Source organism: Hesperophylax consimilis, chromosome 14 (assembly GCF_061612785.1).
Source record: "Hesperophylax consimilis isolate HC1 chromosome 14, BYU_Hcon_1.0, whole genome shotgun sequence".
NCBI classification, from domain to species: Eukaryota; Metazoa; Arthropoda; class Insecta; order Trichoptera; family Limnephilidae; genus Hesperophylax; species Hesperophylax consimilis.
The window spans coordinates 37,617,999-37,632,216 of NC_142849.1; the positions used below are offsets into that span (position 1 = coordinate 37,617,999).

At 38.2% G+C, this 14,218-nt stretch overlaps 1 protein-coding gene across 2 annotated transcripts; it reads right to left on the minus strand.

Annotated features, from left to right (window-relative positions):
* Positions 1–218: 218 nt before the first annotated feature.
* On the minus strand, positions 219–11,313 carry LOC149418266 (uncharacterized). Of its 2 annotated transcripts, none has more exons than XM_089639387.1 (7): positions 11,173–11,313; positions 10,701–11,079; positions 10,436–10,560; positions 7,110–7,242; positions 6,498–6,668; positions 6,188–6,361; positions 219–2,620 (listed from the first exon to the last, which is right to left on the minus strand). In XM_089639387.1, the coding sequence occupies exons 2-7, from the start codon at positions 11,074–11,076 to the stop codon at positions 1,116–1,118; spliced, it is 2,484 nt and encodes an 827-aa protein (XP_089495513.1). In that variant the 5' UTR covers positions 11,077–11,079; positions 11,173–11,313; the 3' UTR covers positions 219–1,115. The 2 variants fall into 2 exon arrangements, with proteins under 2 accessions (XP_089495513.1, XP_089495512.1); XM_089639386.1 differs by having other exon boundaries at positions 11,169–11,304.
* Between the last annotated feature and the right edge of the window lie 2,905 nt (positions 11,314–14,218).

The following is a 14,218-nucleotide window of genomic DNA, read 5'->3' on the forward strand; positions in this document are numbered from 1 at the left end:
ACACATATGTATTAAACGAAATGACCAAAATCGAGAATGTTTCAGAATTTGCCTGTAAAAACAAAAAAAAGTCTCCTGTAAAATTTGCTAAATGGTCTATTGAACATACAAGCACTAAGGCAGCGACTAGTAAATAAATCGATAATATTTTAGCAAACCGTTTTACGCGATATACCGGCTGCAATACTACACAAACACCCTAGCAATTAGGGAGTACAACATAATACACATTCACGGTCTTTGACATAGAATAAATTGACCGGAAATGGAACGTAAAAACAAATTTACAGATAGACGAAATGCAAAACAGTTGAGTTAAAACAGGTCTTCGCTACGCTCAATCAAATAACGTAAATAAAAGGAAGGTGATCAACAAAAGCTTTGATAATACCATTCCAACATCGACCAAATTCAAACTAAATGTATTTATTATAATTCGTCTCTTTCTCTCATATGTATTATAGTGTGAGAAAGAATGACTTCCCCTTGTTTTCAACTCACTATTGTAACTTATTAATAAAATATCTGCATTATAAATATACCATTTATAAAGAATAATTGCATGTGACAGTTAAATAAAGCAATCAGTAATGGCAACTAATGCGGTCAAAATATTTAAATATAGTAAATTTGGAAGAGTATTTGAATGTTGATTTTGTGGCGATTCTACGATTATATTCAGCAAGTAGAAAACACAATTATTTCCGTCTGTTCCGGTACTGGAGGGAACAATCGATAGTATTTCTTTCGTAGTTCACCCGGTAGGCAATGATGCTTTGCACTTCCCCATGTACTAAAAATAGGTAACTACCTAATTCCTCTCACCCCCGGAATATTATTCCAATCTTCGTAAAGCTGGCCTTAATAAAACAAGAATACCGTAAGATGGCAATGCACACTAATGTTTACATAAAAATGAACATTTTGTCGAGAGAAGGCCAGAAGAAAGGAGATAACGGCCATGCGGCAGAGGGAATGTTTTGATCCATTTCCTCATAAAAAATAGTAATCAACAATCATAAAAGTTATAAAATTCTAACCTAACACCCACACCTAAAATGCATAAAATTATTTTTTATACTCTGAAATAGTCCACGTCTTATTACCTATCAAATTCAAGTATTACCCAAAACATTATTCGAGCTGTGAGCCAATCTTCTTCTCCAATGAATATCATTTGAGTGTGAAGGTGTTTGTGCTTCAGGAATAGTTTTTCCAGGAGCAGACGCATTATTTTTCTTTCCGAGAGGGACCAACAGGGGAAGCGGCAATTCTCCTGAGGAATTATCATTGAAACTGGTTTTGGCTGGGGGAAAATGGTCTGATATCGGAGCTAAAGGGGGTACACTACTTCCTGAAACAGTTTTGAGAGAATCATTTTGCACATCTACTGAGTGAGCACTTTTAGTTTCACTGTTTGTTGATGCGGATGTGAGGGTAGTTTCACTGGAACCTTTATAACTGGGAATCAGAATTTTCTTATAAAGTTCCAAGGACTCGGGCGAAAAGTAAGTTCCTTGCGAGTTTTGGTTTAAATTTCTCTGTTCATTGTGTTCCTTAACGATTTCACCATATCTGTCTTCAAATGCCAAACTGCTTGTAGTTTTTTTATTCAAAAAGTTGTTCAAATCATAGTGAACTTTTTTGTGAATGTACGTTAGTTTCCTAGAATTGCTGTCATATTGAGCGTCGGCCAACTTATCAACATATTTGTACGGTGAAACTTTGGTAGCAGGCTCAACTCTTTTCGTCGGATTTGACATTCTTCGATTAGTGAAATTGGTTTGGCTGCCGTTGGGGAACATTTGTTTGTAAACTTCGCAGACATTGATTGTCCTCTTTTGAGGTTTTGAAGAAGATTGGGTTGTAGCAGTTTTATCGCTAGCTGAGCTTTCAGCATTATCGTTTTCTTCTAATACTTCTTCGTTATTAGACATATCTTGTGGAATACACTCTGTTGTTTCATTATTCGCAGAAATGGTTAAGTTAAAAGCAGTGGATTCAGAATACTCGTTACTAATTAAGTTATTTTCTGGGTATATTTCATTGCTAATGGTTGACTGTAAGCAACTCTCTTCGTAAGCTGGAGGGTTGAAAATGACAGATTGCCGCTTGTTATTTGCTTCGATTATTTCTGACCTAGAAGGATAATCAATCAAGTTGTTGGCATTAACACCGCTATCAGCGCAGGGAAGACAAATTGGATCTGAATTAATATTATTTGTAATTATCCGGGAAGATTCTTCCTCATTTGTGGAGAATGAGTTTAATTCTTTTGGAATATAATTTTTATAATTTCTAAATTCAGATTTATTTTGGTAATAATCATCAGCAAGAGGTTGGTCATCCAAAGTCTGGGTTTCCAAAAACCCCTTAGTTGAGGCGGCAGTGTCACTATTATTACATTGAGTAGGATTGCTTTTTGAGGTTATGTTTCTGCTTTCTAATGCCGTTTTTTGTATGGATAAATCTACAGCAGAAACTCTTTTGATGACTGAATTTTGCAATTCCAATTCCAAGGGGTCAACGTCTGAATGAGTGTTTCGAAAATGGCGTTCCAAGTTATCCTTCCTTTTGAAAAATGTGTTGTCGCATACTTGGCATTGGAATTGCCTTGTGTCTGAAAAATTAAAAAAAAAACTAAATTGAGAAAAGAATAACTAAAAAGCCATGAAAAGCTATGCTAAGTATCTTCAAAATAGTAGATGCTATCAGTATTACTCTGGTGAAGATCACTTTCCCTTCTCACTCTCTTCAGACACACAATGCACCCAAATAGTAGATGCTATCAGTATTACTCTGGTGAAGATCACTTTCCCTTCTCACTCTCTTCAGACACACAATGCACCCAAATAGTAGATGCTATCAGTATTACTCTGGTGAAGATCACTTTCCCTTCTCACTCTCTTCAGCCACACAATGCACCCAAATAGTAGATGCTATCAGTATTACTCTGGTGAAGATCACTTTCCCTTCTCACTCTCTTCAGCCACACAATGCACCCAAATAGTAGATGCTATCAGTATTACTCTGGTGAAGATCACTTTCCCTTCTCACTCTCTTCAGCCACACAATGCACCCAAATAGTAGATGCTATCAGTATTACTCTGGTTAAGATCACTTTCCCTTCTCACTCTCTTCAGCCACACAATGCGCCCAAATAGTAGATGCTATCAGTATTACTCTGGTGAAGATCACTTTCCCTTCTCACTCTCTTCAGCCACACAATGCACCCAAATAGTAGATGCTATCAGTATTACTCTGGTGAAGATCACTTTCCCTTCTCACTCTCTTCAGCCACACAATGCACCCAAATAGTAGATGCTATCAGTATTACTCTGGTGAAGATCACTTTCCCTTCTCACTCTCTTCAGACACACAATGCACCCAAATAGTAGATGCTATCAGTATTACTCTGGTGAAGATCACTTTCCCTTCTCACTCTCTTCAGCCACACAATGCACCCAAATAGTAGATGCTATCAGTATTACTCTGGTGAAGATCACTTTCCCTTCTCACTCTCTTCAGACACACAATGCACCCAAATAGTAGATGCTATCAGTATTACTCTGGTGAAGATCACTTTCCCTTCTCACTCTCTTCAGACACACAATGCACCCAAATAGTAGATGCTATCAGTATTACTCTGGTGAAGATCACTTTCCCTTCTCACTCTCTTCAGACACACAATGCACCCAAATAGTAGATGCTATCAGTATTACTCTGGTGAAGATCACTTTCCCTTCTCACTCTCTTCAGACACACAATGCACCCAAATAGTAGATGCTATCAGTATTACTCTGGTGAAGATCACTTTCCCTTCTCACTCTCTTCAGCCACACAATGCACCCAAATAGTAGATGCTATCAGTATTACTCTGGTGAAGATCACTTTCCCTTCTCACTCTCTTCAGCCACACAATGCACCCAAATAGTAGATGCTATCAGTATTACTCTGGTGAAGATCACTTTCCCTTCTCACTCTCTTCAGCCACACAATGCACCCAAATAGTAGATGCTATCAGTATTACTCTGGTGAAGATCACTTTCCCTTCTCACTCTCTTCAGACACACAATGCACCCAAATAGTAGATGCTATCAGTATTACTCTGGTGAAGATCACTTTCCCTTCTCACTCTCTTCAGACACACAATGCACCCAAATAGTAGATGCTATCAGTATTACTCTGGTGAAGATCACTTTCCCTTCTCACTCTCTTCAGCCACACAATGCACCCAAATAGTAGATGCTATCAGTATTACTCTGGTGAAGATCACTTTCCCTTCTCACTCTCTTCAGCCACACAATGCACCCAAATAGTAGATGCTATCAGTATTACTCTGGTGAAGATCACTTTCCCTTCTCACTCTCTTCAGCCACACAATGCGCCCAAATAGTAGATGCTATCAGTATTACTCTGGTGAAGATCACTTTCCCTTCTCACTCTCTTCAGCCACACAATGCACCCAAATAGTAGATGCTATCAGTATTACTCTGGTGAAGATCACTTTCCCTTCTCACTCTCTTCAGCCACACAATGCGCCCAAATAGTAGATGCTATCAGTATTACTCTGGTGAATATCACTTTCCCTTCTCACTCTCTTCAGCCACACAATGCGCCCAAATAGTAGATGCTATCAGTATTACTCTGGTGAAGATCACTTTCCCTTCTCACTCTCTTCAGCCACACAATGCACCCAAATAGTAGATGCTATCAGTATTACTCTGGTGAAGATCACTTTCCCTTCTCACTCTCTTCAGCCACATAATGCGCCCAAATAGTAGATGCTATCAGTATTACTCTGGTGAAGATCACTTTCCCTTCTCACTCTCTTCAGCCACACAATGCACCCAAATAGTAGATGCTATCAGTATTACTCTGGTGAAGATCACTTTTTCTTCTCACTCTCTTCAGCCACACAATGCACCCAAATTGGGGATGCCATAGTCTCACTGGCTCCAGGCAGTACGAACTCTTGTGCGGAAACCCCGCAGGGGTAGGCAGAGAGGACGGACCGCCAAACAACTCGGTCTTGGCACACACTTCTTGCCTCATTCACATTCATACATACTCTTCTATTATTCTGACTCTTGACATGGCCCGACTCGAGTATCTGATTCACTTGATCGTGCCATGTCTTCCTCGGGCGTCCCCGACTTCTGCTACCATTCGCATTTGCATCATATATCCTCCTTACACTCCTATCTTCGCTCATTCGCTCTACATGCCCAAACCATCTAAGCGTCCCTTTCTTAATCTTACTCATTACGCTTACATCAGCCTTGCACTCTTTGCGGATCTCCACATTCCTCACACGATTAAACATGGTTTTACCACACATACGCCTCAGGCATCTCATTTCAACAGCATTCAATCTACTTTCATCCTTTTTTTGCCAGTTCCACGCCTCACTTCCATACATCAGGGTAGGTACCAGCAATCCGTTGTGGACTGCTAACTTCGCTTCTTTGGACAATTTTTTGTTAGCGCCAACTGCGTTCAGTCCTTCATTAACGGAATTACCTGCATTTACCCTACTTTCAATATCTCTGTCAGCCTTCCCATCTCTCGTAAACATACTTCCAAAATACACAAACTCATCCACCTGCTCCAAGTATTCCTCATTCACAACTATATTGCACATTGTTTTCGTACTCTCTCTTTCAAACACCATTACTTTAGACTTACTTACATTCATCATTAACTCATTTTTCATCCATACTTCGTTCATCCTAGAAACGAGAGACTGTAGATCATCTATACTATTAGCAATCAGCACCGCATCATCAGCATACAACAGGCAACATACTTTCAAATTACTCAACTTTGCGCCCAATCCCACCTCTTTCAATTCTTGCATACAATTATCCATGTATAGATTGAATAACCACGGTGACATTACGCAGCCTTGTTTAACACCTTTTGTGATATCAAACCACCCCGTAAAATCACCGTTTACCCTAACACATGCAACGCTTCCCTCATACAGAGATGTAATTGCATGAGTCAGATTTGTATTCACTCCATACTTGGACAACGCCTTCCATAGCTTTTTATATTGCCGGTAACCCGGTTGTTTATTATCATCCATGATTATTTACAAATCATGTGCGCTACCCGTCTCGCTAGACAATATCTGTTCTGATTAGTGTTTAAATTAAAACATCAGAGAAAGATGTCAGTTTACCTGTGTGTATATTTCCGTGTCTATCTCGATCCTTCTTATTACGAAATGCTCTCGAGCAAATGTCACAACTGAATGGCCTAATCTTCGTATGAGTTTTGATGTGCTTTGTCAAGAACACTTTCCTCTTGAAAGTCTTCCCGCATTCCAGACAAGGGTGGTTTTCAGCTGGTATAACTAAAATTGAAAAATAAATTCTCATACACAGTGCAAAAAGATGTATCTGGCAGACTTTGGGCTAATTTCAAGAGGGGGGTTGTGTGGTTAGTCCACCATTATCAGTGACAAGTGACAAATGCCAAGTAATATTTACCTTTGTGGATGTGGATTTGGTGTTTTCTCAAATTAGAAGAATCCCGGAAAGCAGTGTTGCAGGTTTTGCACACAAAAGGCTTGAGGTTGGAATGGATCAGACTGTGTTTTTTAAGCATATAAGCGCTACTAAATGTTGATTCGCATTCAGTACATTGGAATGTTTTAGAGCCTGAAAATGAAATTTATAAATATATTTACAACTTTCCCTGATAAAGTGATTAGGGGATGTTATGGGAAATGGAAAAGGACCGTTCCCTGATTAGGAGATGCCGCAAGGTTCCACTGACTCTAAGGGCAGTTGTGAACTGAATGCTGTAGAAATTAAATTTCTGAAACGTACGCATTGTTAAACTATGTATAAGTGTTGGAAAAGAGGAGATCTGGAAAGAATGCAATGTTCGGTCTATCACTCTCGGGGACTCAGCCAACTTGTTGTATTCTCAGGCGAGTCCTTCAAATCTGTATCTGAATTCGCCCATGGGGAAAGTTATAATGAAATAAGAGTTATCTGAATACGGTGGATGTTAAATTTGAGGTATTCAGAGGCCGTCTAGTTAGTTAAAAAGGACTAGTTAGTTAAAAAGGACTAGTTATTATAAAAAAAACTTACCATTGTGTTTTATCATATGTATCATCAGTTTAGATCTGTTATAGAACGTTGCATCGCAATTATCGCAAATGAACGTTTTATTTCCAAAATGAACGTCCAGATGATATTTCAGTTGAGATCTTTTTACAAATTTCTGCAAAAAACATTTAACAGAATTTAAATTACAAGCAAAAATCATTTTAAAGAGGACACATTTGAATGTATTTGTGCACATCTTTTGTGTACCCCGAAAATTCCCTACAATATTGGGTGCGATTCAATTCGACAATGTAAATTTTTATGTATTCTGTTTCATTCTTCAACTTCCTAACAACAAAAAAATTGACTATTAAATGACATTATATTTTTATCCATCCATTTTACAAGCAAGGATATCTGTAAATTGATTTACGTGTACTGTTACTATACTATAACTCGGTGCATGCGTGATTTGAAATTGTATTCCTACTTAGTGCGTAAAATCATTCAAGTTCAATGAACCTTCAGTTTTCAAAATTGGAACTGATGAGTATAAATCATATCAGATAGGTGATAAAGAAGATAACGACATTATTTTATTAATAAGTAATTCTTTATTTGAAATTAATATTTGTTTTGTTTAAATTTTTGACAGATTTACCTTGCAGGTCAATTCAGATAAACACACTTCTTTTTAGAAAGTTTAAGCTTTGAGAGGATACAACTTTATTTACGAGGATATTGGTAAGGTGTGCGTACACAACGACACTAGACACTCGACACTGAGTGTATAAACCGGGTGTCTGAGTGTGTTTGTACACCGCTGTCAGTGTCAGAGCGCAGTTGGAGTGTTTCATGCGGTGTATCAAGTGTTCGCTAGAATTGTTAGATCACGTTGTGTCCGTGGAACAAAGATGACACTTTACTTAATTAAATACGTGGAAGGGCTTCTAGAGCTTGGAAAATAATGAATCCAATCAAAAATAAAAAATTCATACCATCTGCGAAACTCAATGTAACGGGAAGCTTGTTAAGTTATTTATTTATATTATATTATAATTCTGAAAAAACCCATGTTTTTCTTTTCTTTTTATCCAGTCCTTGATCCCAATCTTACAACATTGTCATTTAATAAGAATCGCAACAACTGCAATAACTGCTGTGACTCGATGCGGCTTTACTACAGTGAATGTAGGCAAGCGTAGTGTAGACACCAACGTAGCAACACTGCAACTCGGACACTGCGGACGATGACACACAAATAGTGTTGGTGTGTGGATGGTTCATACACTAGTGTCTACATTCTTAGCGCAAGTATCGAGTGTCTAGTATCGAAGTATGTACAAACCATTACACTTATCAGATCTCTCTAATTAGTCAAATTTGTCCACGCTACTTATATAATAATAGAGTTGCCAATTTCATACAAACGTGAATTCAAAGCGTTTTCCACTAGTTGTGGGCAGGTGCTACGTGGTGCCGGGGGATTCGGTTTGATCCGGCTCTTTCCGGCACCGACACAATGCCACGAGTATGCTGCCCTGCTAAAGTTAACTTTCCTGTGTTTTCCACTAGTTGTGGGCAGGTGCTACGTGGTGCCGGGGGATTCGGTTTGATCCGGCTCTTTCCGGCACCGACACAATGCCACGAGTATGCTGCCCTGCTAAAGTTAACTTTCCTGTGTTTTCCACTAGTTGTGGGCAGGTGCTACGTGGTGCCGGGGGATTCGGTTTGATCCGGCTCTTTCCGGCACCGACACAATGCCACGAGTATGCTGCCCTGCTAAAGTTAACTTTCCTGTGTTTTCCACTAGTTGTGGGCAGGTGCTACGTGGTGCCGGGGGATTCGGTTTGATCCGGCTCTTTCCGGCACCGACACAATGCCACGAGTATGCTGCCCTGCTAAAGTTAACTTTCCTGTGTTTTCCACTAGTTGTGGGCAGGTGCTACGTGGTGCCGGGGGATTCGGTTTGATCCGGCTCTTTCCGGCACCGACACAATGCCACGAGTATGCTGCCCTGCTAAAGTTAACTTTCCTGTGTTTTCCACTAGTTGTGGGCAGGTGCTACGTGGTGCCGGGGGATTCGGTTTGATCCGGCTCTTTCCGGCACCGACACAATGCCACGAGTATGCTGCCCTGCTAAAGTTAACTTTCCTGTGTTTTCCACTAGTTGTGGGCAGGTGCTACGTGGTGCCGGGGGATTCGGTTTGATCCGGCTCTTTCCGGCACCGACACAATGCCACGAGTATGCTGCCCTGCTAAAGTTAACTTTCCTGTGTTTTCCACTAGTTGTGGGCAGGTGCTACGTGGTGCCGGGGGATTCGGTTTGATCCGGCTCTTTCCGGCACCGACACAATGCCACGAGTATGCTGCCCTGCTAAAGTTAACTTTCCTGTGTTTTCCACTAGTTGTGGGCAGGTGCTACGTGGTGCCGGGGGATTCGGTTTGATCCGGCTCTTTCCGGCACCGACACAATGCCACGAGTATGCTGCCCTGCTAAAGTTAACTTTCCTGTGTTTTCCACTAGTTGTGGGCAGGTGCTACGTGGTGCCGGGGGATTCGGTTTGATCCGGCTCTTTCCGGCACCGACACAATGCCACGAGTATGCTGCCCTGCTAAAGTTAACTTTCCTGTGTTTTCCACTAGTTGTGGGCAGGTGCTACGTGGTGCCGGGGGATTCGGTTTGATCCGGCTCTTTCCGGCACCGACACAATGCCACGAGTATGCTGCCCTGCTAAAGTTAACTTTCCTGTGTTTTCCACTAGTTGTGGGCAGGTGCTACGTGGTGCCGGGGGATTCGGTTTGATCCGGCTCTTTCCGGCACCGACACAATGCCACGAGTATGCTGCCCTGCTAAAGTTAACTTTCCTGTGTTTTCGCAACATCTTAGCATGCAAGCCGATGTATTATTTGGTTATTTGCTTGGAATTTGATAATGCACTGTTAATTGTCTAGCTGTGAGACCAATGGACTCCACATGACCGGACCTACTTTGGAAATTTACTGCATTATGTATATAAGTACATCTATGAATTGGAATAATTTAACTTTTATTCTAATATATAATACAAACCACAGATAGATTTGGATTGCAACAAGATTTTGACCAGCAGAGTTCTATGTGTTGAATGGTTTTCAAATTTTTGTTGTTTGTTTTTGGGGTGTTATGCCGTGTTGCGCTCAGGATCTGCCCGATGATGGACACTGCAACGCTGTCCGAAACGTCGGCTAAAGAAGGAGTTAGCGCAACACGGCATAACACCCCAAAAACAAACAACAAAAATGCTTTTGGCGTGAAAATCTAAAAACTTACCGGTCTTCAAATTCTTTTAAAGTAATTGAATAATGGTAAATAGAGTAATATTAACCTTTTCACAAAGATTGCAAGCAAATGGTTTAGTGGCGTTGCAGAAAGAGTGATATTTTACTTGACTCCGGGCGTGGAACCTCTTCTTACAGACGGTGCATAAATATGACTTGGGTTCTTCTTCAGCTGTAAAAGATATTTTTCTTTAAAAGTAATTATAGGTTAAAAATAAAAGCTTTAAATTACAGAATGAAGTTCAAATAAATAATTCTGGATTATCAGAGAAGGAAGACATTTTTATAGAAAATTAGAGCAAAAGAGTTTACCTGACTCCAATAAAATATGTAAAGGGAGAGCTTTCTTCCTTCTAGAACTCTTTTTAACAACATTTCCTTTTGTGATTGCAATTGAATGACTTACAATCACAGAGCAATTCTGGCCGCCTTTACCGCCATCAATAACCACATTGCTTTCAGATATATTTACTTGCCCAATTATTCTTTCATTTTCTATTTTAGAAATGATAGCGGATTTTTCAAGATTAACGGCGATATCCCTGGTATTTTCGTCGCAGGCCAAACACTGGATATCTTCTTTTAACAGGCACGATCTGCATTTGAAATGTCCACAACTATCCCTGATTACTCTGTTGAATGTATCATTTGTAATCTGACCACATTGTAAACACCTTTCTTCCGCCATCTCCTATTTAAAGACATTTGATTATCAACTAAATATTTGCATGGCATTAAGTCGAGCCGTATAAACAAATACGATATCATTTCCAAGCATACCTACTTAATTGTTAAGATTTGTCAAAAACAGTCTTCAAGTAAATAACTACACCGAAGTATTGCACAGTTATAATCCAGCTGTATAATTAACAACAACCGAAGATGATTGGTATGCCAACAATAACACCGAGCTGCCAAAAAATTTAAATGTCAAATACGTCAAATAGAACAGCTGTAAATGTTGTCTATGATCAACCATCGACGAAAAAGATTTTTGATTCATGTCTTCGACTGTATTTGAGGCCCCTAGAAACAAAGACGGAAGTGTCCACCAAACGTCAAAAATGAGTTGAATATGCAGTTTTATAGAGAAAGGTTCATTCTATCTCGAGAATATATCTGTTTTTAATATAATTGTCACTAAACCATAGTATTTTGGCTTTAAAGTTTTGTTGTTGTAACAAATACGGCAGTGTCCACCTCCTTCCGAAACAAAAGCGGCAGTTTTTCAAATAGCCAATCAGGATCCTTTATTCATAATGGCGGCCGTACTTGAATTCATACAAACTCGTGCGGAAGCGATAGTGAATCGTGTAGTGAAAAGTTGTTATTTTTTGTGGAAATAACCATTTATTGTTAGTGGACGTCAAATGTTCCAAGAATGGAAACTTTCCCCGATATATTGCCACCGGAATCAGTGAGAAAACGTGTCAAACAACCGCATAAATGGAAGGCAAACATCGCCAAGAAAAAAGGGTAAACTGCCATCATGTTGTAGGCAAATGTCAAAATATGACATTTTTAGATTTATCTGAATTTGTTCACAATTTTTTTTGCAAGGCTACTGCAACTGCTAAATATCCACTTTGGCGGTGACTGGAGAAATATTCCCGAATTGAATTTCTACTCGAAATTATGTCCAACTACTTCGCTTGTACCTCAAGAAGAAGAAGATGATTATGTTCACATAGAATGTAATGAGGAATCGACAGAAATCGTGGCAGACTTATTAATGATTTAGTTAATTTTTGTATTATTTTATAATTTAGTTAACTTTTCTTTAAATCTATTTTTACCTTTTATTAAGGGCGGCTTGCACCATAAGTTTAATTTTGTTTAAATATCATTTTAAACACATTATTTGATTTAAGTCGACTTGGCGTCTTGCACCACAAAATTTAATTCGTTAAATGCGTTTAAAGAACTGTCAAAGTTAAATACCCAAAATGGGCTGTTTAACCGAGTTAAACGTGTTTAGCTCTACTCACAAAGCAGTAATGTCATTTTTTTAGTTTATCCCTTCGATTTCTGATTGTGGTTAAAATCTATCTCATTTTAATTTGTATTCACAATGAACATTTGGGATTTGTTTTCTCACGATGATGGAGAAATTATAAAATTATAAATAAATTATACTTACATTATATAAGTAGACCGTTTGTTAGTAAACACAATAACAAATTTATTTGAAACACTCAGTGCCAAGAAGTTTCAAAGAAGATTTCGTCTCGGTAAAGAAACGACATCATTATTAGTGCAAGAAATTGAACCTCAGTTAAAATTCAACAGCAATTAAAACATCTGAGGAGTACTTTGCAAGGTTGTAAACTTCTAATCATACCTACAGCATTCTTATAATACTTTAAAACAATTTAATATGTAAAAGAAATAAAAAACAAAATTACTCGGATAATTGTTTTATTTTTAATTCCAACAACAGAATCTCTTTTTGTCTTATTTCATCATTATGTCTATTTGTTTTAACTTTTTCTTCATAAAATAAATGAACACACTATTAAACCACACAGCAATCACAAAATATTTTGACACTTCAAGTAAAATGAAACATCGTAGCTGTTTTATTTACGCGTTAATGGCGGTAACCACGCGGTAACTGTTTTACCGACGCGTTAATGACGTTTAACTAAAATCGCCACCCAACTGCGTGGTGCAGGATACAACTAAACGCATTTAAGTTAAATGTATTTAAGGTCTTAAATTCGTTTAGTTAAATAAAATTTAAGATTAAATTTGCGATAGTTGGTGCAAGCCGCCCTAAATCTATTTTACCTTTTTTTAAATCTATTTTCTGTTATCCAGAATTTATGAAAATTTCTAAGATAGAAGTGACCTATCAACTTTCAATAATATCTTCAAGAGGAACTCAACTGCAACTTTTTCAATAAAAAAAATCTTCCTAAAAATATTGTTTTCTTACATTGACTGCAACATCTTTGAAATTGTCATTTACATCAAAACCGGCAGTTTCCAACTGTTTGTGAAACAAAACAGCAAGTGTCCAAGATGGTCAAAATGATTGAAACAAAAACGGAAGTGTCCATCAAAAAAAATCATTTTTTAAAGAAACTGGGGCATTTAGATACATAGATGATTTAAAGTAGTATTCTTAAACAGGTTTACTATCATATTATTAAAATTTCCTTGCATATTGATGAATAACGGACTGATTAAACGTTTTTTTTAGATTGCCAACAATTTGACAAAATGGACACTTCCGTCTTTGTTTCTAGGGGCCTCATTTTTACATTATGGACGGTCCATGTCTATTGTCTAATGCCCATACATAAACCACTAATTAAAACATTTAAACACAGATAAAACGATCGTACGGTTTAAACAGGTCGGGATACGGGTTTAGACAGGACAAAGAAATCTCAATACCATTTTAAAAAAGGTGCGACCTTAGACTATACATATAACAACAGCCAATATTGTTCATTCTGGTTCATTCATTAGCCCAAAAATAATAGTTTACAAAATAAAAATATCGGAATTCAGAAAATGATAAACTCACAGCTATGCACATGTTAATTTTTTTTTTCTAAAACACAATGGATAATAACACGAATAAATATAAACGGAACATGGAACAGACAAATAAAAAGTAACGGTCTCAACTGGGAATCGAACCTAGGATTTCTACCTTACCACGACAACGTAATAAAATTTAACTAAACCCTGCACGAAAATACACAAGCACAAAACATAGTACACAAAAATACAAGAATATGAACACAAAATACATTTTAAAGAAGGTGTTGAAAGATGATGTCGAGTAAGTAATAAAACAAATAATTAGACGCAGGGCC

What these genes read in the sequence shown, in the direction of transcription:
- LOC149418266 (XM_089639387.1), bottom strand. Translation starts at nt 11,076, where the DNA reads ATGGCGGAAGAAAGGTGTTTACAATGTGGTCAGATTACAAATGATACA. An exon ending in ACATATGATAAAACACAATG is followed by an intron (nt 6,669 to 7,109) that starts GTAAGTTTTTTT and finishes TTTCATTTTCAG; the next exon opens with GCTCTAAAACATTCCAATGT. An exon ending in ACACGGAAATATACACACAG is followed by an intron (nt 2,621 to 6,187) that starts GTAAACTGACAT and finishes TTAATTTTTCAG; the next exon opens with ACACAAGGCAATTCCAATGC.